This window comes from Branchiostoma lanceolatum, chromosome 19 (assembly GCF_035083965.1).
Source record: "Branchiostoma lanceolatum isolate klBraLanc5 chromosome 19, klBraLanc5.hap2, whole genome shotgun sequence".
In the NCBI taxonomy this organism is placed as follows: Eukaryota; Metazoa; Chordata; class Leptocardii; order Amphioxiformes; family Branchiostomatidae; genus Branchiostoma; species Branchiostoma lanceolatum.
The window spans coordinates 1,767,095-1,790,170 of record NC_089740.1 but is presented as its reverse complement, the minus strand read 5'-3'; the positions used below and the strand labels follow the sequence as shown (position 1 = coordinate 1,790,170).

The 23,076-nt window shown below is 41.5% G+C and overlaps 1 protein-coding gene across 3 annotated transcripts in view; it reads left to right on the top strand.

Moving 5' to 3' along the window:
- Nucleotides 1-23,076, top strand: part of LOC136425098 (protein unc-80 homolog) — an 85,046-nt gene that overhangs the window by 1,125 nt on the left and 60,845 nt on the right. For 2 of the 3 annotated variants that reach the window (XM_066413886.1, XM_066413889.1), the window contains exons 2-14: nucleotides 1,332-1,380; nucleotides 3,150-3,270; nucleotides 4,275-6,231; nucleotides 9,157-9,296; nucleotides 10,167-10,315; nucleotides 11,425-11,570; nucleotides 15,128-15,438; nucleotides 16,828-16,929; nucleotides 18,167-18,295; nucleotides 18,539-18,735; nucleotides 19,146-19,349; nucleotides 20,263-20,398; nucleotides 22,372-22,483. In XM_066413886.1, coding sequence (XP_066269983.1) covers nucleotides 1,332-1,380; nucleotides 3,150-3,270; nucleotides 4,275-6,231; nucleotides 9,157-9,296; nucleotides 10,167-10,315; nucleotides 11,425-11,570; nucleotides 15,128-15,438; nucleotides 16,828-16,929; nucleotides 18,167-18,295; nucleotides 18,539-18,735; nucleotides 19,146-19,349; nucleotides 20,263-20,398; nucleotides 22,372-22,483 — 3,753 coding nt within the window. The remainder of the gene's footprint in view (nucleotides 1-1,331; nucleotides 1,381-3,149; nucleotides 3,271-4,274; nucleotides 6,232-9,156; nucleotides 9,297-10,166; nucleotides 10,316-11,424; nucleotides 11,571-15,127; nucleotides 15,439-16,827; nucleotides 16,930-18,166; nucleotides 18,296-18,538; nucleotides 18,736-19,145; nucleotides 19,350-20,262; nucleotides 20,399-22,371; nucleotides 22,484-23,076) is intronic. The other variant, XM_066413888.1, reaches the window with a different exon arrangement.

The window sequence follows — 23,076 nt, the reverse complement described above, 5'->3', positions numbered from 1 at the left end:
TTCAATCATTCAAGCCAGTACTCATTACGATATGCACCAATTCAGTTATAATTGCTTTATCTATCTACATGTATGCGATGTGATAATAATCATAATTGATATTGTACTGTACATCTCGTATAGCTCTAAAATATTTAGAGATTGTTTTAAGAGCTTGTTTAAATTTCATATTTTTCACACTCATCTGATGTTAGAGATAATGCTCTTCCGACTTTCTGGGTGATTTGGCAGGATCAGATTTTTCTGAGCATGATTTGGCAGGATCAGACTTATGAAATGGAACGAGCTTTAGATTATTTTCTGTCAGGTTATGGGGTTTGTGGGGACATGAATGGGGTATCTGAGAAGCCTGACGTGGTAGACAGGCCTCGTAGACAGGCCTGGTGGCCTGGCCTGGTAGACAGGCCAGCTTTTTCCGCAAACCCTTTTCTGTCCTGGTTTGGGAGCCCTTGTTGTTAATTAGCGTCACCAATTGGAGTAGCATCTGCAGATCTCCTCTGGGGCCTGTCTGGGCTCTGCGTAGAAACAAGTGTTTTGATATTTCTTCAAAGGAATGGTCAGCTCCGTGGAACGACAGATCACAGTGTTTTGCTTGACAACCAGTGGTCAATTTGATGGTGAATGGCAGCAGCACTTGTTTAGTTGTTATTCAGAAACTGATGATTGGCCTAACAAATTCAATACTACACAAGTCATGCACATCAATATGGTTCACTTGTATGAAACAAGGAAGGAGATGTCATACCTCAATGAAATATTAATTATTAGTATTTAAAGATTCTTATATAAATGCCAGCTAATTTCAATTTAAAAGTTTCAATTCCAGCAGTGCTGTCTGTTATGAAACATATAACACTGTCTCCAGGATCTGTCTCTCTGTCCAGGCCTACTAGTAGGGATGGATATTTAACTTGCTTTTTTGCAATTTAATGATGTCATCAGATGATGATGTTGCAATTGAGACGGAGGCAAATTTGACCGCATCCATCAAAAAAATTGAAATTGTATTTTTTTCCTAAGCTTCAAATGACAGATCTAAAATTTAACAATGATGATAATAATTAACTTACTTCTGCCGGTCATGGCAGAAGAACTAACCACTCCGTTCAGAGCAGGCGAAACAATAGTTTGTTCACAAAACCTCCATCTAATATTTGTAATACTGATGCCAACCATTGAATTGACTTGATTGTTGTATGCAGAGCTCTGCAGCCAAGCTTTCTGCAGGGCGGTACGGACAACCTCCATGATTTCTGTGCAGGTTGCTCATACTGCCCTGTCTGACGCTGCATTTCAGTTGAAGTTTAAATCAGTGTAACATTCTTTTTCAGCCCATTCGTGCAGTCCAAGCTCACTAAAACGTATGAGGGGTCTTGTGTGGTAAGTATTGCTACCAGTAACTACACACTACAGTAGCCATCAACATCATCTGGTCCCGACAATTTCACGTGCGTTATACAGCAGCCATACACGCACCAAATCATTCTGCTGATCGTACTCACGTCAGTGGCGGCGGCACAGGGGGGGCAAGGGGGGCGACTGCGTCGCACCCCAAAACTCAAGCTGAAACCTGTCTGTATTTTTTCACATATAGAGATGTCATTAACCTTAGCTTACTTTATCAGCAAAATTTGCCCCTCAAAATTCAGGAAATAGCGTTTCAATCAAAGTTTTCAATGTCGCGCTCCGGCGGAAAAATTATATGTCGGGAGTGCGTCGCACCCCAAAACTCTGAAACCCGTCTGTATCTTTTTTTCATTAAACTTACTTCACCAACAAAATTTGCCCCTCAGAATTCAGGAAATAGCGTTTCAATGGGTCAAGACTTTTCAATCTTCCTGTGGGAGCATGTCGTGCCTCTGGCGAAAAAGTATGTCGGGAGGGCGCCGTACCCCCAAAATCAGGCTGAAACCCTTCTGATTTTTTTTTTTTTACAAATAGAGATGTCATTAAACTTAGCTTACTCTTCCAGCGAAATTTGCCCCTCAGAATGCAGGAAATAGCATTTCAGAGGGTCTAGATTTCAAAATTCCCGGACCTGGACCCCCCTGGTATTGTCGCGCCTTCGGCGCTCGTCATAGTGACATTTCATCTCAAATTATCTCGCACCCTCCCCCCCATACAAAATTTTGTGCCGCCGCCTCTGCACGTAGAACCCCAAGGCGAAAAGAAAGCTAAATTCAATAGTTGACCAAACAGTTTAACTTTAAGTTGTAAGTTCAGTGTTGTTTTGAGTTTTGAAAAATGTTATGTTAGTAAAAGCCTGATATATATATGTATGATCCTAAAGCATTGAAGTTCCTGTCACAGTTGTTCCACATAATATTATATACTTATTGAAATACAATATTCAATGAAATTGCATTCATTTAATTTGTCTACTTCCTTACTTAAAAATGCTTGTCAAGTGCTTTTAGTCTCCTCCCTAGGTATTCAAAATCTGTTCAACATAGATTAGGAGATGCAATAGTTTGTGTACTTCAGTAATCAAGCACCACTAGATGCCACATTGAATCCTTCCTAGATCAGAGTTGAACTGTAAACTCCTGAACCAGTCTATTTAGTCCATGTGACTTGATGTAGATTAATGCAGAAAGTCTATAGGGATGGCTGTAAAGCCTTGATGTATCGATACGTAGATGGCTTCTTTTATTCCTCTTACAAAAAAGTTTGATTCTGTGTCAATTTTTTTCTTGCATTCTCAGGAAAAAAATAAAGTTTATTTCTAGAAAATTCTTGTGCGTGAGAACCTTTCAGAAACACTTTCTTCTCTAAAGAAAAACAAGAAAATTGTTCTTTGTGTGAGAACTGACTTTTTTTGTGGTTTCTTGTTTTTCTTATTTTTTTCTTGATTTTCTTCCTGCAAGAATATTTTTCTCCATACAAGAATTTTCAATAATTAAGCAAAATATTTTTGGTTGTGTAGGATCCTTACTTACTATGTCCAGTGTGTCCGAGTGTCCCACTCCAGGAGACTATGATTTTATGCGTTGTGAATATTCTGAGGTTGAGGAACTTGGTCAATTAGTTAAGTTTCAATTTTTGTGTTGGAAACTACAGTTCAGTTCTGATCAATCTACCAACACATGTACAAATGAACTTTTTACAGTTATGAATCCTGTTATGAATAATGTTTTATTTTTGTACAGACCCTGGAAAGAATTCTTGTGGACAAGCGCTTGTCTGGACTGCCAAGCAGTCTTCAGAATGTGATCAGCTCTGTTCCCAGCTGGTCTCTACTGAATGCAGCTCTTCCACATGTTATGCAAGGTAGGATCAACTGATCTGCTACACTTGCCTCTCGTGTATACTTTTAATATAGAAGAAGAACTTAATTGCACCACAATTTTACATGGTATGGCTGAGTCAGATAAATACACAAGGCAAGGCTTGAAATTCGTTGATGGAAATAGGTGCACTGGGGTACCCAACCAAAAAAATTAGGTGCACAGCTCCAATTTTCGGTGCACACAGGTGCACATGCACCCACTATTTTGAGGTAGTACACAAGGTACACATATTTTGGATTAAGACAGGTAGTCTGACTTGACCTCCTTATCATATATAGTATATTGCAGATTAAATGAAATTGTATAGGAATTAAATTCTGATAGCATCTAATTATCTATCACTAGAACTACCTCCACACCAAAAAAACACAATGATCTGCAACTGTCAATGTTTTTTTAAGTTATCTGCTTTGAAAAGTGCCCCTGAAGCATGCAGTTGCAGACCAAGCTGCAAGGAGTCCCTGGCTTTATCTCAACATACACAAATGCTCTCTACCAATACCATATGAAGTTGGTGACAGAACCAAACAGAAGATACAAAAACCTGAAGTTCTGCTGCAGTATCATAACAAACTGTTAGTGAACCAAAATTCTAATCATTTCGAGTTCTCATCAAGACCATGTACCAAATATCAAAACAATCCATCAAGCCCTTCTCAACTTATTGTGTTGACAGACATGTATATACACACACACACACACACACACACACACACACACATAAATGATACCGAAAACATAACCTTATGGCATGGTACTAAGGACTTGTATGTAATAGATACAAATCCAAGATAATAGCGTATTGTGTATAATTAATAATATCATGAAATTGACTGTCACAACAGTTTTGCGGAATTGTTTCCAATCTGCCTATTATTTAGAATAAACTTTAAGGTACATGTATAGATGATGTATAGAACTCATGTCTACATATACATTGTATCATTTTAAAGTTGACCTTAATCCTTGCCCTTATTTCACCAGGATGTGCTGCACTACTTGCCAACCGCAACTCTCTGGGCAGCAGTGATCGCCTGAGAGTTGCGGAGACCAAACTGCTGTACACGCTCCACTGGATCCTCCTGGACGCTCCCCACGAGTGGTACAGTCATCAAGATGACGAGGATTGTGAAAATCTGGAAACAAAACTCTTTCCACTGGAAACAATTAGAAACTTTGTTCACCTTTTTGCCCCGCTCGTAAATTGCATCCGGGAAAACGATCTAACCTTCCGTCTTTCGAAGGGCATCAGGATCTGGAAACCGATGTGGGAACATCGCCAGCCGGAGGTCTCGTGTTTCTGCGTCCTCATCAAACCGAAATTCACGGCTAGTATGGAGCATGTAGCCGGCGATACCGGGAACGCGCAGGTATATGATATCTGTGAGGTCTGTCGTAATTCAGTCCAGGACTGTCAGTGTCAGACAGACAAGATGAAGAGTGGGAAGATTTCATCCTCCTCAAATGTGCTTGACGTGTACTTTGATAAGTCATGGCACAACACTTGTAAATCCAACCCAGAAATCCCCTCCAGCATTCAGAAACAAGAGGAGGAAAGTCAGGAACAAGATATTTCATGTGCAACTTATTTTGACGTCGCTGTGCTGCAGTGCCTGTTCAAAAAGCACTGGTCAGAAGACGGGGTGAACTGGGCCCTGCAGTACCTACTCCAGCGGCTGCGTTCTCTCCTTGACGCCAAGTTGTACCAGGAGAATCGGCGCCGGCGAAGCTGCTCCACTCCTGCCGGCAACATCCCGACCATCCACGTCACGCCCAGCGTCAGTGGACAGGGGACAGCAGCGGCTGCTAAGGACGGGAAGAGACAGCAGGCAAGTCTTGGTCAGGAGAGAGACATCAGCAGCCTTTGTGTCCCAGAAGACATCAAAAACTCTCCCCTGTTCTCCAGGAAAAATTTGAATGGGCAAAACTGCAAGCAGAAAACAGGAATAGAATCGGCTGAAAATCCACCGCTGAGACAGGCCAGACGATCGCGTAGGTACGGCACAACAACCTGCCCGTGGAATCTACCCTTACCTATCGAAGAGGAGTCTGGCGAGGAGGGTTCCCAGAAAAACAGTGTGTCATCCGACTGTACTCCTACGTCTATCCCTGTGGTGATCATAGAGGACTCTGAAAATACGGCCTCAGAAATGGTGATGTGTAGTGAGACGACCACAAAGCCGAGTGACAACAAACAGTTTGTACATCAGCCAGCGTCAGATCCTTTACTGTTGGGTAAAATCCGCCGTGCATCCACAGTAAAGAAGCAAAGTGAAGGGAAAATGACCAGGAATCAGGTGTGCAGCAAGCCACACAAAGGCCTGACCAGATTCAGCAGCCTGCCTACTGGAGTCACCGACAGACATGAAACTCTAGCAGAGTGTGATGACGCACCGCCCAAGTGTCAGGTGACCCAGTCCCTGTCTGCAGAACTGCTGGTGGTCAAGAAGGAAGTACAGAAGTCCAAAAGTGCCGGCTCTCCCAGACAGAGCCCCAAAATAACAATCTCCCGCAGCGCAACGGACACGAAAATCAACTATCACCACCTAGAGGAAGTGGAAGTGTGTGAAGTTCCTGGGGTGGCATGCTACATCGAAAATGATGGCAAGCTCAGCTATGATGCCATCGTCCACGCTATTCACCAAGTTGTCATGTCAGACTCAAACCTCCGCATTAGCAGCATTGTCCTCAACATTGTTGATACACTGTTTGACCTGGAGTTTATATCCCTCAATCAACATGAACTGGAAGCCGATTCTCAAACAAAGACGAAAGAGAAGCCTGATGCTCAAACAAAGACAAAAGAGAAGCCCGACAGTTATGTGCTGGACATTGTGTTCCGAGTTATCCAGTCCTTTTCCTGTCCACATGGATGTAGTGATGGCCATAGAGGCTCTCCCGGAGACATAGTGAGACAACAGGCTCAGGACTGTTTCACCAGGTACGGTGTGTTTAATAGAGACAACAGGCTCAAGACTGTTTTACCAGGTACGGTGTGTTTTATAGAGACAACAGGCTCAGGACTGTTTCACCAGGTACGGTGTGTTTTGTAGAGACAACAGGCTCAGGACTGTTTCACCAGGTACGTTGTGTTTTATAGAGACAACAGGCTCAGGACTGTTTCACCAGGTACGGTGTGTTTTATAGAGACAACAGGCTCAGGACTACTGTTTCACCAGGTACGGTGTGTTTTATAGAGACAACAGGCTCAGGACTACTGTTTCACCAGATACGGTGTGTTTTATAGAGACAACAGGCTCAGGACTGTTTCACCAGGTACGGTGTGTTCTATAGAGACAACATGCTCATGACTGTTTCACCAGGTATGGTGTGTTTTATAGAGACAACAGGCTCAGGACTGTTTCACCAGGTACGGTGTGTTTTATAGAGACAACAGACCCAGGACTGTTTCACCAGGTACGGTGTATTTCATAGATTCTGAAACAACAGGCTCATGACTGTTTCACCAGGTACGGTGTGTTTTGTAGAGACAACAGGCTCAGGACTGTTTCACCAGGTACGGTGTGTTTTATAGAGACAACAGGCCCAGGACTGTTTCACCAGGTACGGTGTGTTTTGTAGAGACAACAGGCTCAGGACTGTTTCACCAGGTACGGTGTGTTTTATAGAGACAACAGGCCCAGGACTGTTTCACCAGGTACGGTGTGTTTTGTAGAGACAACAGGCTCAGGACTGTTTCACCAGGTACGGTGTGTTTTATAGAGACAACAGGCCCAGGACTGTTTCACCAGGTACGGTGTGTTTTGTAGAGACAACAGGCTCAGGACTGTTTCACCAGGTACGGTGTGTTTTATAGAGACAACAGGCCCAGGACTGTTTCACCAGGTACGGTGTGTTTTGTAGAGACAACAGGCTCAGGACTGTTTCACCAGGTACGGTGTGTTTTATAGAGACAACAGGCCCAGGACTGTTTCACCAGGTACGGTGTGTTTTGTAGAGACAACAGGCCCAGGACTGTTTCACCAGGTACGGTGTGTTTTATAGAGACAACAGGCTCAGGACTGTTTCACTCACTAAGATACGTTTTTTTCTGTACATTGAATTTCCTGTTTTCTGTCATAATCTATTGTCTTGATAACAGACCAATCAGGGTGCAAAATACTTTTTTGAGCCAGGTTGCCCATGTTGCAACCTAGGGCAAATGCTAGGTTGCACATCCAAATTTCAGGTTGCTCCAGCAACATTCACCGATTTCTTCCAATTAAGCTTGTATGTAGCATATAATACTACTAATATTTCAAAATATAAATTAGATAGTATTGTGTTCCCATTGACCTAACAACATCTTGTTTAGCCAAGGGCAGTGTGTTTTCGTCTTTTTCAGCTCAAATTCCACGATCTATGAAGGGTTTTGGATTGTTTAAAACGAAAAAGTGTTGATTTCTTTGATGATGATGATGATGATTGGTTTATTTCATATCATTAAAAATATCACAGTTTCGTAGTGCACGCGACGTGTGCACTGAATTGAACTGGGACTACATTATACATTATTAGCTTCATAAAATTATTCACAATTGCCTTAACTTATATACGAGGATTTCAGAACATTAAGATAGGTGTAGTGACAATATCTTTTTTTTTATACAATACGATAATATATCCGGGTACATTGTATTAACAATATAGATGCATAAACAGGACATGTTTCAGATACAATACAATTACATTACAGAAACTGCATCGGTGCTTAATCTATGAATGCAGTAAAATAAAATAACACTCAGGTACTGGTACTTTTCGTTGTTATTGACAGCATGTTGCTGTTACAGGTCTCTTATTTAGTAATGATACCATGTATGGTATCGGGCTATTTCAGAATCTATAGCGTGCTGTTCTGGTTTTAATAGTGTTCAACTGCTGACTATTGCGCGTATTTCTGCCGCTGACTTCTTGTCGGGTTGGCGGGAGCCAGTCGCAGAAGGTGGTAGAGTGAAGTAGCTTTCTGGCGAAAGATTCACAGAGGTAGTCGCGTCTTTGCTGCAACGTCGTGAGACCCAGTGTGTGGCAAGCATCTGAGTAGTTTGTATAGTGGGTCCCTAGGATAGTTCTGACTGCTCTACGTTGTATCCTCTCCAGTTGAAGTCTCTGGGACAGCGTTATACCAGGTTGCCAGACCGGTACTGCGTATTCACAGGTCGGACGAATAAAACTCGTATAAATGGTGACAAGGTCCTCTCTGGTTACTCCAAATGACTTAAGTCTCCTCAGGCAGAAAAGTCTCTGGTTTCCTTTCTTGACCATGTGGTCGACCTGGGTAGTCCATTTTAGGTCATCCTGTATGTGAAGACCCAGAAGTTTTGCCACTTTGACTTGAACTAGGGGGTAGTTGTCGATTTTCAGCGAGGGTAACTGTGGCACGGATCTTGAGAAGCAGAAAAATATTACTTTGCATTTTTTGGGGTGCAGGTTCATATTCTGTTCGGCTGACCACTTGCTAAGGTCGTCAAGATCCTGTTGTAAAAGGGGAGGATCCCCAACCTTTCGGCAGTCGACTAATACTTTATTTCAATTGAAGATTTACAGAATTTTATGAGAGTGACACTGTGTTTTTGTGAGCTTCCAGGGCTCCGATTGAGATCTTTGGCTCAAAATATAAGGTTGCACACTGCGCTACCTGGGTTTGGAATTAACTTGCACCAACCGAAATCTTGTTGCACTGTGCAACATGCAACCAGGTATTTTGCACCCTGCCAATCATTCAAATAAGCTTCCTACTTAATAGTAAATCTTGGCTAATAATTATCCGTCTGTTGTGCATCATGAGTTCAGTGCAATAAATAAATATTGTGGGATCAATTGTTATTCAGTAATTGGTTGACAAATGTTTTGATGTGTTTTACAGGTTATTCCAGGGAAACAAGACTGCATGTACAACACATCTCCAGAAGTGGATATCTAGCCAGCCTTTGGCCACCACTGTTGACTTCCTCCATTCCTGGCTAGGGTTTTGCAGTAGTACGCCACCCAGTCCCTTCATACCTGGTAGGAAACTGTTCTCTAGAGTCAAGTCAAGTCAAAGTTCATTGAACAATGATTGTAACAGGTACAATGTAAGGTAAAAATAAAATACTACTGGCTACTTATATCAAACTACTAAAAGGCACAGGGAGGTTCTATGCTATACAATGGTTAGGTTCTAGGCTGTACAATGGTTAGGTTCTATGCTATACAATGCTTAGGTTCTAGGCTGTACAATGCTCCATTTCAAACCACATGAAGGCTAATATATATAATATTGTCAGAGGTAGATAAATATAAACAGGCCTGGAGATACAATAGGGAGTCGTATATGTCAATTATACAATTACATATACATTGTAAAGCCTCATGATCAGCAGAGGCATTTCTTTCAGTATTCACCATGATAATGATTACTCTGAAATATTTTCAAAAATCAAAATGCATCACATAGAGAATTGGTTTTGTTATACCTCAATAACTCCGGAAGGTGTGGATGGATCTTGTAATATTTGGTATGTGCTATATAGGTGCAGAACCATGGGCAAGTGGGATTTTGGGCCCCAGAGCAGCTTTTAGTGGTACTGCAGCAGAACTTCTGATTTTGATGTTCTGGACATGTTATGATTATGACTCTTCAGTGTCAAATAGTGCTTGAACTTTGTTGGATAAATTAGAATGCCCCTAAGGCTTGTAGCTTTTGGGGAGAATTGCAGGGGTCTTTTAGGATAATATTACTCAAATAATGTACTATGTACTTTTACGATTTTTTTTTAGCTTAAACTAAGCATAGTTAAAGGATGACAATGTACATCAGAGCCTAATTTGCATAATGGATGGAGGAAAGTCGCTGCAGACATGTCATATCTCCTTATGTGTTGTTGTCTGTACCAGAGAGAAGAGGGAGTTACTATGGACAGAAGAGTCTATCCTGGACTGCTGCTAGAGAGGACATGGAGGGTATCATCATTGCAAGGTGCTTCAAAACTCTGATGAAGCAAATCTTGAAAGCTGAATCTGAACTTAATAAGCCTGGTGCAATGGTAAGTACATGTTACTAGGGGTTGTTGGAGAGAGCTGTCCAGTTCAGACAGCAGAGAAACCTGTCCTGTCCAGTTAGGGGGCGGACAAAGCGTTCCAACCTTTTCCGCCTGCGGTTGGGCCCCCTGACAGAAAGTGAAATATTGCAAATCTCATAGCCAAATTGGACAGGTTTTTCCGCTGTCCAGAATGGTCACCTTTTTCCGACAACCCCATGTTATGAACATTACTTGTCTACTGATTTCCACATGTTATAGATTCAAATAAGTTTTAGGAGACTCCTTGATGAATTAAGGCACTCTACAGGTTTTACAGGCAAACAGTAGGTATGTTAATTGATTTGAAATGTGTTGAAATACTGTGATATATGTACATGTAACGTTATCTGTATATTTGTATCTGATTGTATTTTTAATGTTTGTGCCCAGGGTCATCTGAAAAGCAGATCCGTAGATCTGAGATGTCCCCCGGTAAAATAAGTACAATTGACAAATTGAATTGTACGGTCTGAGCAGGGTTGCCCCCTACTTTAAATTGTTGTCTTTCACACTCATTGCGTGTGTGTGGGGGGGAGGGGGATCTATTGTAGGTGTTGGAAAGCATTAGCCACGATTAATGGTTGGAGTGTTGCAATTCAAAGGAAAATGCAAAATCTGATTCAATTGGAATTTGGAAGCCATTGAATGTAGTAACTTTTCAGTGTTAAATCTGTCATTTTAAGCTAAGGAAAATGTACTTCTATTTCATAAAGTTAAGATTTTCTGACTGGACGGGGTAAGATTTTTGCTGGTCCCAACAAGCAAATTTCTGTCCTAGGATGGGTCCTGGAGACACTTGTACCTGAGACACAAAGTCAGCAGTACAGTACAATGTGACTTTCCAAGAAAACTAGTTGCTGGAAAAATGTAAAAGATAGTACAAAGAACAAAGCCTGAGGGCCTGAGGTCTATGCCTTGATTGCACTCGGTTTTATGGCATTATCACAGTCATATTCAAGATTTCCCCCCTGCCCTCTGCTTTTATGACATGCACTTGCGAAATAGTCATAAAATATCTGAGAACTAAGAAAATGAGTTAAAGTCCGACTGTCGGGCCTCTTCTGACCTGTCAGCAGAACTGTAGCCTGTTCTTTGATGTCCAACAACTGATGACGTACCTGAAGGAGTTCCATGGCAGCACCTTCAGGAAGATCCTGCTGAGTGGGCTGGCAGACGCAACAGTCAGGAAACCTGCACCTGCACCGAGTCAGTCTGCCAGGTATGTCATACTCCTAGTCTTTGCCAGAAGGTTCATACATGTATGTTTTCAGTTTTGCTATGTTGGAGTGGCTGTGGATGTATAATATGTGTTTGTTAAATTGTAAACAGCATAAATTTAGAAGCTGTGGTTGGATCTTCATAATATTTGGTAGGTGGGTAAGTGTTGAGGAGAGAAGTTTGGTTATGGGCATCCTATTCCTAGCTGCCTCCTAAGGTACTGCAGCAGAATGTCCAGGGTTAAGATCTTGTGTTCTGGAAGTGCACTATAATAGTAACACAGCACGAAAACTGATATTTAAGCCAACTTTCCGAACTACGTAAATATGTATTAAAGGTGGTTGAATATTTCAGCAGACTTTACAATTTCGGAAAGGCAACTGAAATATAATTTTGACCTTTCCGTAGCCTTTCTTCACTTCGTAAAGAGCCATTAAAGTAATTGAATTATTTCAGCAGACTTTACAATTTCGGAAAGGCACCTGAAAGACAATGTGATCTTTCCGCAGCCTTTCCTTACTACGTAAAGAGCCATTAAAGAAATAGAATTATTTCAGCAGACTTAACGATTTTGGAAAGGCAACTGAAAGTCAAAACTGACCTTTCCGTATCCTTTCCGAACAACGTAAATACTTATTTAAGACGCAGATATTTTCATAACCTTTCCGCACTGACGTAAACATATCGCTTTCATTACCGTGAGCTTCAACGTGAAAAAAGCGTAAACATGACGTACATTCAACATTGCAATAGTCAAAACCATACACAGTTTCCACTTCAAATTTCTCACCTTAAAAAGGCAGCTTTTACTATAAAACTATCAGTAATGCAAACAACATCAGTCTGCAAGTGACGGCCGAGGTGTTCTGACCAGGACAGTGAACAAGAAATGTTAAGTTTTCTCTTCAAGAAACTTTTAAAATGTAGAGACAACAGATATGGAATTATAGTATGTTGTGGATAAAGAGGTTACCTTCATCTAACCAAGAATACAAAATAATATAAAAACCACTGGATTGCTATAAGCCTGGCACTGTGTGACATTAACTGACAGTTACATGTAACAGTTCTACAGAGCCCAAGTCTGATAGACTTACCAAATATAGACTACATTTAAAAGCTATATCACCAGGCACACAACTGCAAAGCGCGCCTCTTGGAATTATGAGCTTCTGATTGGTCCAGCGATTGCGCTCAGTCTGTGATTGGTCAGTACCCGCGTGAACACAGCGTGATTATCGCATGTGACAAAATTTCCATACCTAAGGCGCGCGAAACAAACTTGTCAGACGTGACGCAAGGACGTGAGGGTAACCGGTACCACGGCGAAGTGGGCTTCCATCTACAGGTTACAGCCAAGTTTACATAGGTAAGAAACTTATCTGCCAGCTAGTATATATGCAGTGACAGTTGTGTTGCATGTATGGATGTATGGGTGTTTCACAAGTAACATGATAATATCTGCACCGCGTCTTTTGACCTCAGTAACGTTGTTCTTTCAGAACACATTTCCTAAAGGTCACAGTCGGTGAAACAGTCAACAGCGTTGTTTGCTGGGATATCAGATAAAAGACTAAAATGGCACATCCGCTTCGAGTCCAACACAAATAATCAGAAGACGACTAAATAGAGTTTGCTTGGCTGCCCCCAAAACGGGCCCAAAGTGTTGTCAATCATTAGCGCTTTTTTTACCCTTTCTTGTCCGGGGTGAGGTGTGTATGATTCAGGGCGACGCCATTTTGGGTCATAGGTCAATCTGAGCACTTGCAATATGTACTCATCAAAACATTCTGATTTCACACTTCTTTAGGTGTATTCCGGTGCACTCCTGACTGTTGAATAGGCACACCGACTGTTTGGTACTGGTTGAAGTTCTGTAGGACTTATCTGAGCTATCGACTGTCAACTGGAAGTTTACTAAAATATTATAAAGTTTACAAGAAATACTAGCACAAGTAATTTTATTTGTACATGTGTGATAATGTGATATCAGACTACCAGGACTATCTGTTGTTTTCACAAACACTTAAAAGTCATTACAAAGCTTTTGTTTATCTATTTATTTAATCACATATATTTTGGGAGGATTAGGTAGAAAGCAGATTGCTTAACAATATATATTAATAATATATACAAGGCTAATGTGGATTGCTTAGGGCTTCCTAGTCCAGTACTCCAGATCCCGGGAAAACTGCCTGTAACCATTTGGCATCACCAGAAATTTTAATCCCTGCTTCCCCACCAGATATCACCTTAGTACTGAATCAAATATAACATTTCACAGATATTCGCTACCCCTTCTCATTTCACATGTACTAAATAAACACATGTAAATACACATACAAATAGATACAATGTAGTTCAACAGTAGTCAAGAAGTTTTACGCAATAGCACAAAAAAAGGTCAAATACTAGTCTAGCATTGCCAGCTTAGTTTGCATTACACTGTAACCAATGCCGGTGCATTTTTTCTTGCAGACCCAGGCAAAAAGGTCGAGATCGGCATGGATTTGACTCGCGCACAACCAACATACCACATATTTTGTGGTCACTGCCAGCAGCATGTACTTAGATGTACTTTCTTCAACCACAAGCGGAAATACTACAACAAGTCAACCGGTACATGGCAACAAGATCGCTGTAACCCCCCATCGGTGGTGGCCAGCATTCCAGACCCCGCATTTAAAAAGATTGTTATCGTCTAAAAATGTTGACACTGAAGATCAACTAATGTTTGAAAATGGTGATCAATAATTATTGCAAAAGCATGTTATGCAAGAATATGCAGCCTATATCATGTTGTTGTGTAGTATAATTTTTTTTGTATTTGTAGACTATCCAGTATGTATATGTGAAGATAAAAACATGAAATGTAACACTTGCAAAGACAAGTGAAGAAATAAATTGTTGGAACGATATATTTGTTTCTGTCATTCATTAAATATAAAGTAAAGGATGCGAAAAGACTTAGGAAAGTTTTCAGTAAACGCATGCTTTCCGTCGAAAAATTCCGTAAATATTACTGAAAGATAGTTGTTAACTAAGCCTTTACGGACCCATATAGCACGGAAAGGTTACGGAAATAGTGAAATTACGGACCTAAACGCACCACTGGAAAGGTATCGTAAAGAGTACTTAAAGAATGAAGAACCGCAACCTTTACGTAGAATTTAAGCATGCTTAAATAGTTGATTAATAACCCTTTACGGACCCTAATGGCACGGAAAGGTTACGTAAAAAGTGCAAATCCGAACCTTAACGCACTTTCGGAAAGGACACGTAAAGGACAACTTTACGAACTCGGAAAGGTATCGTAAAGAGAACATAAAGAATGAAAAACCGCATTCTTTACGTAGCATTTAAGCGTGCTTAAATATCGTTTTTCGTGCTGTGTAAGCTGTTGTGATTTTTGAGTAGTGGATATATATAAGCTCTTGTTAACTATTATATCACAGCTTAGATCCATGTAGCTACTTGATGATTCAGGAAAGTATAAGTTAGAGTAGTACTCCATTTCCAGATGCTGTCTTAAACTTTCTGATGCCGTTCTTTGTGCAGCTCTGGTGTTCTTGGAGCAAAAAACCTTGGAATAGGAAAAGGTGCTTCAGGATTGGACAAGACGCGCAAGGGACATGGCAGACGCGATTTCTTCCGCAAGCGATTTGTAAAGCGGAGCAGCAGCACGAGTGTTTCTAGCTCCGGCTCCGAGCTCGAGGCTTTTGACAATAATGGAGCATCTGCACTGAAAGCATCTTCAGTTACTGACAAGAGGAACATGAGTATAACCAGCGTGGGGAGCATCAGTGAAGATGATGGGTCAACCAATATCAAGGGCAAGAGGAGAACATTTGGACTCAAGATCAGACTGGGTATGTTCATGTGGTGAAACTGGTGACTGTACATGATCCACACACCTGACAACACACCTGTCCCCAGTTCTTAACTCCGTCCACACATAAGTATACTCAGCTGAACACCATTTAAGTGCAATCAAACACACCTGTGTTTGGTACTTAACACCTTTCACAGGAAAACTTATCCATCCACACACAGATAAGCATATCTGTCCCTGGTGCTGAACACCATCTACACACAGGTAAGCATGTCTGTCCCTGGTGCTGAACACCATCTACACACAGGTAAGCATGTCTGTCCCTGGTGCTGAACACCATCCACACACAGGTAAACAAGCCTGTCCTTGGTGCTGAACACTATCCACACACAGGTAAACACGCCTGTCCTTGGTGCTGAACATCATCCACACACAGGTAAACATGCCTGTCCTTGGTCCTGAACACTATCCACACACAGGTAAACATGCCTGTCCTTGGTGCTGAACACCATGCACACACAGGTAAACAAGCCTGTCCTTGGTGCTGAGCACTATCCACACACAGGTAAACGTGCCTGTCCTTGGTGCTGAACACCATGCACACACAGGTAAACAAGCCTATCCTTGGTCCTGAACACCATCCACACACAGGTATACACACCTGTCTTCGGTACTGAACACCATCCACACACAGGTAAGCACACCTGTCCTTGGTGCTGAACACTATCCACACACAGGTAAACACGCCTGTCCTTGGTGCTGAACATCATCCACACACAGGTAAACGTGACTGTCCTTGGCGCTGAACACCATCCACACACAGGTAAACAAGCCTGTCCTTGGTGCTGAACACTATCCACACACAGGTAAACATGCCTGTCCTTGGTGCTGAACATCATCCACACACAGGTAAACATGCCTGTCCTTGGTGCTGAACACCATCCACACACAGGTATACACACCTGTCTTCGGTACTGAACACCATCCACACACAGGTAAACACACCTGTCCTTGGTGCTGAACACTATCCACACACAGGTAAACATGCCTGTCCTTGGTGCTGAACACTATCCACACACAGGTAAACACACCTGTCCTTGGTGCTGAACACCATCCACACACAGGTAAACACACCTGTCCTTAGTGCTGAACACTATCCACACACAGGTTAACACACCTGTCTTCGGTACTGAACACCACACAAAAAGTTATCACACGGTCATCTGTCCCTGGTGCTGAAAACCGTCCACACACAGGTTAACACATCTGTTTTATCTGTTTTAATGTGATATTCATCTAGACATTGACATGGACCTCACAGGGTAGCTCATTATAAATGTGTTTTAATGATTGACATAGAGTGTAAACTCTTTTGCTGTTGTTAAACAGCCAATTGTAAAAGTTACATTTTTTTCCTTTACCAAAGGAGCGTGGAAGAAATCGTCCCACCGTCGGCATAGGAAGTATTCCCATGATCCTGAGGAAGCCAGTGAGATGCAGACTTTTCTGCCACAACCATCGAACAGAGGTCATCATAGTTTTTTACTTAATGTTTCACTAAAACCTTGGGCATATATTCATATTGTCTCTTGTCACGCTGACTTTGATAATATGGTCGACATCCACACATGCATCACTTTTCATAGATTTCCCCCATAAAAGAAGTTTGCGACCACACTGAATACTAGAAAGAAGCTGTAAAATGAGCAAATATATGCTGTAAATTGGAAAAAAATTGATGGATATGCTTCTTTTTTCTATCATAAAACGTACTGATTTGTTAGAGACTTACTCCTCTCACAAACAATTTCAAGATATAAGTTGACATAAACAGGGCATTAATATGAGAGTACTAGTAGATGTTACAGCAGTCAAAGGTCACTGAAATATTACAAAGCTGTCTGAACACCATGCATGAAAATGACCAACTGTGCCAAAGTGTCTAAACTTGTGTTAACATACAATTGAAAGCTGATCATGTAATTTTGATGTTCAGGTGCTGAGAGAAGTGTGGAGTACCATCTGAATGTGTAGTTTGGATGTTCAGGTGCTGAGAGAAGTGTGGAGTACCATCTGAATGAGTAGTTTGGTTGTTCAGGTGCTGAGAGAAGTGTGGAGTATCATCTGATTGTGTAGTTTGGATGTTCAGGTGTTGAGAGAACTGTGGAGTACCATCTGAATGTGTAGTTTGGATGACTGTTCAGGTGCTGAGAGAAGTGTGGAGTACCATCTGAATGTGTAGTTTGGTTGTTCAGGTGCTGAGAGAAGTGTGGAGTACCATGTGAATGAGTAGTTTGGTTGTTCAGGTGCTGAGATAAGTGTGGAGTACCATCTGAATGAGTAGTTTGGATGTTCAGGTGCAGAGAGAAGTGTGGAGTACCATCTGAATGTGTAGTTTGGATGTTCAGGTGCTTAGAGAAGTGTGGAGTACCATCTGAATGTGTAGTTTGGTTGTTCAGGTGCTGAGATAAGTGTGGAGTACCATCTGAATGAGTAGTTTGGATGTTCAGGTGTTGAGAGAACTGTGGAGTACCATCTGAATGTGTAGTTTGGTTGTTCAGGTGCTGAGAGAAGTGTGGAGTACCATCTGAATGTGTAGTTTGGTTGTTCAGGTGCTGAGAGAAGTGTGGAGTACCATCTGAATGAGTAGTTTGGATGTTCAGGTGCTGAGAGAAGTGTGGAGTACCATCTGAATGAGTAGTTTGGATGTTCAGGTGCTGAGAGAAGTGTGGAGTACCATCTGATTGTGTAGTTTGGTTGTTCAGGTGCTGAGAGAAGTGTGGAGTACCATCTGGATCATCGCAGGGTCGGTTTGCGAGCGCTGGCCAACAGTCAGCACCTCCTGGCCAGGATCAGTCGCAGGAGGAGGGGACTCATGTCTGAAGACAAGGAAGGTACAACTTCAACTCTGTATCTGTTATAATAGTATGAAACTACATTGTAGTAAAGTAAAGTTCACAATGTGTACATTTATTGTAGTTATTAGCTAGACTTAAGTCACTGGATGAAGGTAATTTCAAGCTAGATATTTTGTAATAGCAGGAAACTAGACCAAGTTGCTTATGTTTCTAATCTATCAGGACAATGGTTAATGGGTTAGTCTTCATTATTGATGAGTTTTTGTTGTCCCTGTACAGAGATGTCTGACCAGCATAGCTCAGGTCAACAAAATGAGCCGACTTCAAAGGGCAGGCCCCCCGGCCGGGACAGTAGGGAGAAGGGTGTGAACGCTGACTCCACACGTGAGGGCATGCACCTCTTCAGGTTCCTCCTCAACTCCTGTCAGCCGGGAACTGTACCAGACCCTGAACTATTGGCAGCAATGCTTTATTTGGTAAGGAAACAGACACTTCCGTAGTCTGCAGGCTGAATGTTTTGTTTACTCAATGAGTTTGTTAGTTCAGACCCTTGTAGTGCCTAGTTGCACATAGGGCAACAAGTTTCCTTGCTGTTTCAGTAACGGTATATTTTCACAGGGAGGTGTTCTAGCCCTTCCCCTTTGACGTGCTTGAACACAAGACATTCATTTTACGACCATTTCAAACTACGGGTGCAGCCCCAACCAAGATGTCCTGACCCAGGATTGTACTGGGCCTCCCAGCTATGATTGGACGTAAAAAAAAAAGGTGCCAAGAAAAGTTTGGCTGGCCCCCCCGGGTACATTACATTGTATGACTGCAATAGAAATAGTATTTCATCAAGAATGTATGGTTTTGTTCACACTGTGTTTCTGGTTGTCCCCAGGAGGCCCCAGTTGTTGCTCGAGCAGCGGTGCTTCTGGAATGTGCTCACTTCGTCCACTTGTGTAACCGCGGGGACTGGCCCGGCTGGATGCGCGTCATGCGGAACACCCTCCGTCGCAGGACGACAAACCGCGAGGTCGGAGGGGGAACGGCCCATGTTGACATACAGCAGAGTGCAGCGCATCTGTTTTTCCAGTGGGGCGAGGTAAGTGTTGTTGCTGCATGTATACTCTTTATGTTAGAGCTGGGCCAGTTAAGCAAAATTGCCATATATTGTTTTGAGCAACATATTTACTACATTTGTAATTATGTCCAAGAATTGGATAGAGAATTGTGTTGGCCATTAATTGAGAGCTTGCTAATGCAGACTCAAAGTTAAAGTCAAAGTTCCTTCCCACACCAATGGTGCTAAGGTCGGCTGACCCATCTCCGTTTCGGCAGCCCTGGGCCAGACAACTTTGTGCAAGTCACTACAGCAGGGGACTAGTCCACTGGTCGTGGTGTGTGTTTAACTTCCATACTCAAAGTTTCCCAAATACTGAGTGCTAAACAGAGAAAGCAGTATGTACCATATTTAAAGTCTTTGGTATGACCCGGCCGGGGATCAAACTCACGACCTATCGTATGCAAGGCTGCAATGCGAACACTCTATCCACTAGACCATTGCAGACTAATCAATGCATAATAACTCAAAGGGGCCAAATGTGTCAAAAAATTTGTCACACATGCACACACTTCAAGAAACATTGGAATATAGTTTTGAAATTTTAAACCTTCTCCCTGCTGCCTAACTTTGTAACCCATAGGGAGTTGGGTGCCAAATGGCTACTTCAGTGTGCTGAAGGTTAAGCAGCCAAAGGGACGGCGACTGTCTCTCTGTGGACAAGGACATCCCTTAGCCCCTGCACAAGAAAGCAGCACAATGGCAATGCACTATTGGAGGAGATAGCGTCTTAACTCCGCTGATACAATCCCACAGAATTCTGCCAATAGCACTAGCTCCCAAACCTCCCATAACTTTTTTTCATTATAATTGCATCATGAATTATTGTATAGTTAAAAACAGGGTAATGCTGGAAGAGGTTTTTTTGTGGAAGTTGCCTTTTTTCTGATTCCAGGCAGTTGGGTGGCGACTGAAGGAGATATTGCACCATGACAGCCAGAAGTCGGTCTGCATGTTCGGATCCTTCCAGGAAGAGGTGACGAGAAGCCAGATGAAGAAAGAGGACCTAGAGGAGGACTTCATGGATGAAGGTACTGGTAAATGCAGAAATGTTTGCGGTGGTTTTATGTTCGCGACTTTCGCAGTGATCATTTGTATGACTGTCAACAGCAAACATAGTATTAGTATAGTCAAGTCAAGTCAAAGTTTATTGCACAACGATTGTAACAGGTACAATGTAAGGCAAAGATAAAATGCTAGTACTAGCTACTTATATCAAACTACTAAAAGCTACAGGAAGGTTCAATGCTATACAATGATTAGGTTCTAGGCTGTACAATGTTCCATTTCAAACTACAAGAAAGCACTATCTATATAATATTATCAGAGGTAGAAAATATCAACAGGTGATACAATATGGAGCCGTATATGTCAATTATACAATACTGTAACATGGCGAAGAGATGAATGTCTTATACAACTAAATCGCTATTTCACGGATTCTTTTTTGCATAGATGTAAAAATATATTGGCCTAGATATACAGATATTGTTTCAGGACATGACATAAGTACACGGAACGTCTCTGTTTTCGACTGAGGTAATGTTACATTTGTTTTACACTTAATTGTCTGCAATAATTTCACTCTTTCATCTTCATATGTTGGACATTCCATTAAGAAGTGGTATTCGTCTTCGACATTTTCTTTAGACGTAGGACAAAGTCTCTGATTGGCTGGGACATTTCGGTGTCTGCCTTTTTCAATTTCAAGACAGTGTGCTCCAATACGGAGTTTTGTTGTGTGTGTTATGAAGGATTTGTTTTGGACTGACTGGAGGTAGTTCTCTATATGAAAGTCGGTTTTTATTTTTGAATATGTTTCAAGTTTCTTAAAGCTTCTAATCGTTTGCCGCCAGCTTGACAGAAACTCGCCTTTCAGGCGCTCCTTAAACATTTCTCCGAAATATTTGGCATCGACGGTAGGGTTCAACCAAATGTTTTGGAGTCCATGTCTGCAAAGTGTATCACGTATATGAACAACCCAGTCTTGTTCTTGTCTAACGGCTTCGTCATACGCCTTTTTAACAATTCTGTCATTCGGCATGCTGTTTAATCTTATCCAGTATTTAACCATTTGAGTCTGACTATCTATGTATAATGGATACATACCCAATTCGCCTCTCACAGCAGCGTTAACAGAACTTTTGGGGACGCGAAGGAGTATCTTGCAGAAATTTAGTAAAACATATTCTAGATCGGAAATTTCGTACGAAATTGATGGTTGGACCACTGTTATATTTTGGTTTGCTAGATCACTAGATCGATATATAATATTTAGCTTGTCACTGTATCTACTAAGTCGGAGAAGAACAGGTCGAGTAGAAGATGGTTCGGTTTTTTTCCCGACACGGGTTGCCTTACGGATACTCACATCTGATCCTAAAACCGGAGATATTATGTCGGATACAGATTTCCTAATGTTCTCATTTGGATTCTCAGTTATTCCATGAAGTATGAGGTCTCGTGACTGAACATTTGTTCCCAATATTTCACTACAATATAGCAGGATTGGTTTAACTAGGCTATTAAATAGATCAAGTGCCAGAGGTATGGATGGGTTATGATTTGACATGAGGATGGACTTTAGTTTAAAAGAAGCCCGGAGGGCTTTTATTCTAAGTTGTTTTGTTGCTCAATGAAAAGAACCAGAGGGTGTTATATCTACCCCTAAGTATGTATAAAAGTTAGTTATGTTTAATTATAAAGTTTGTCCCTGTGATTGAAAACTATGCTTTTGGCTATTACCTGTTCGCACATTTTTAGAAAATATCATAACTTTAGTTTTGTCTCTATTGATTGAAAGCTTCCAACGTGTGCAGAACTTATCCATATGATGTATATAAGGTTTCAAGTATAATGTATGTCACATGCACTGTATATTTCACATTTGATTTAATATTAATATGACTTTTCTGTGACATATGCTTTTGATCATTTGTGAACCTTATGGTAAGATATTTAAACCAGCAAAATAATGAATTGTCTGATTTTTTTTGTTCTCCAGGAATGTCTGGTTCCAATGGGGACTCTTGTCCCTATGCACTAAAGATGGCTGCCTGTCAGCTTCTGGCAGAGATCACCACATTCTTGAGAGAAACTGGGCAGTACCTTCCCAAGTACGTACTAGGCTTATGCCTTGTCACATTTGTAAACTGGTGGCCATTCGGTGTGAAGCCAAATTTCTGTCCCTCACAAATATTTGCCCCGACAGTGCTTGGGGTTTTCCAGTATACTAGAGTGCAGAGACGATGTGCGTCACACTTTGATGACGGTGGGGTTTGATGATTTTCAAACAATTACATTGACACGGCTTCCTTTAAAAGATTATTGGCTAATTTTTTTAAAGTGTTTATCAAAATTAACACGGTACTGATCAAGCCATTAACAATAGCCCCTTAGCCACTTCGTTGCAACAACAGACACTTTTTTTTGTCTTTTGAATGGATTGTTAACAATTAAGACAAACCCCTTAACCACATTCTTTAAATAAAGCAAAGAATACTAAGATCAATTAACTCTTTTCTGTCAGAAAACACCCTGTAATGTATACAAAAATGTAGAATTAGGAACAAAGTGTGTTAGACAGGACAGAATTACAATGGGAATATACAGGAGAGGACTTGAGTTACTTGAAAAGAATGACTTACTTCCATTGGCCATGCCAATTGGTGTCTGTTTTCCTATTTCATTTCATTATCATTGAAATATT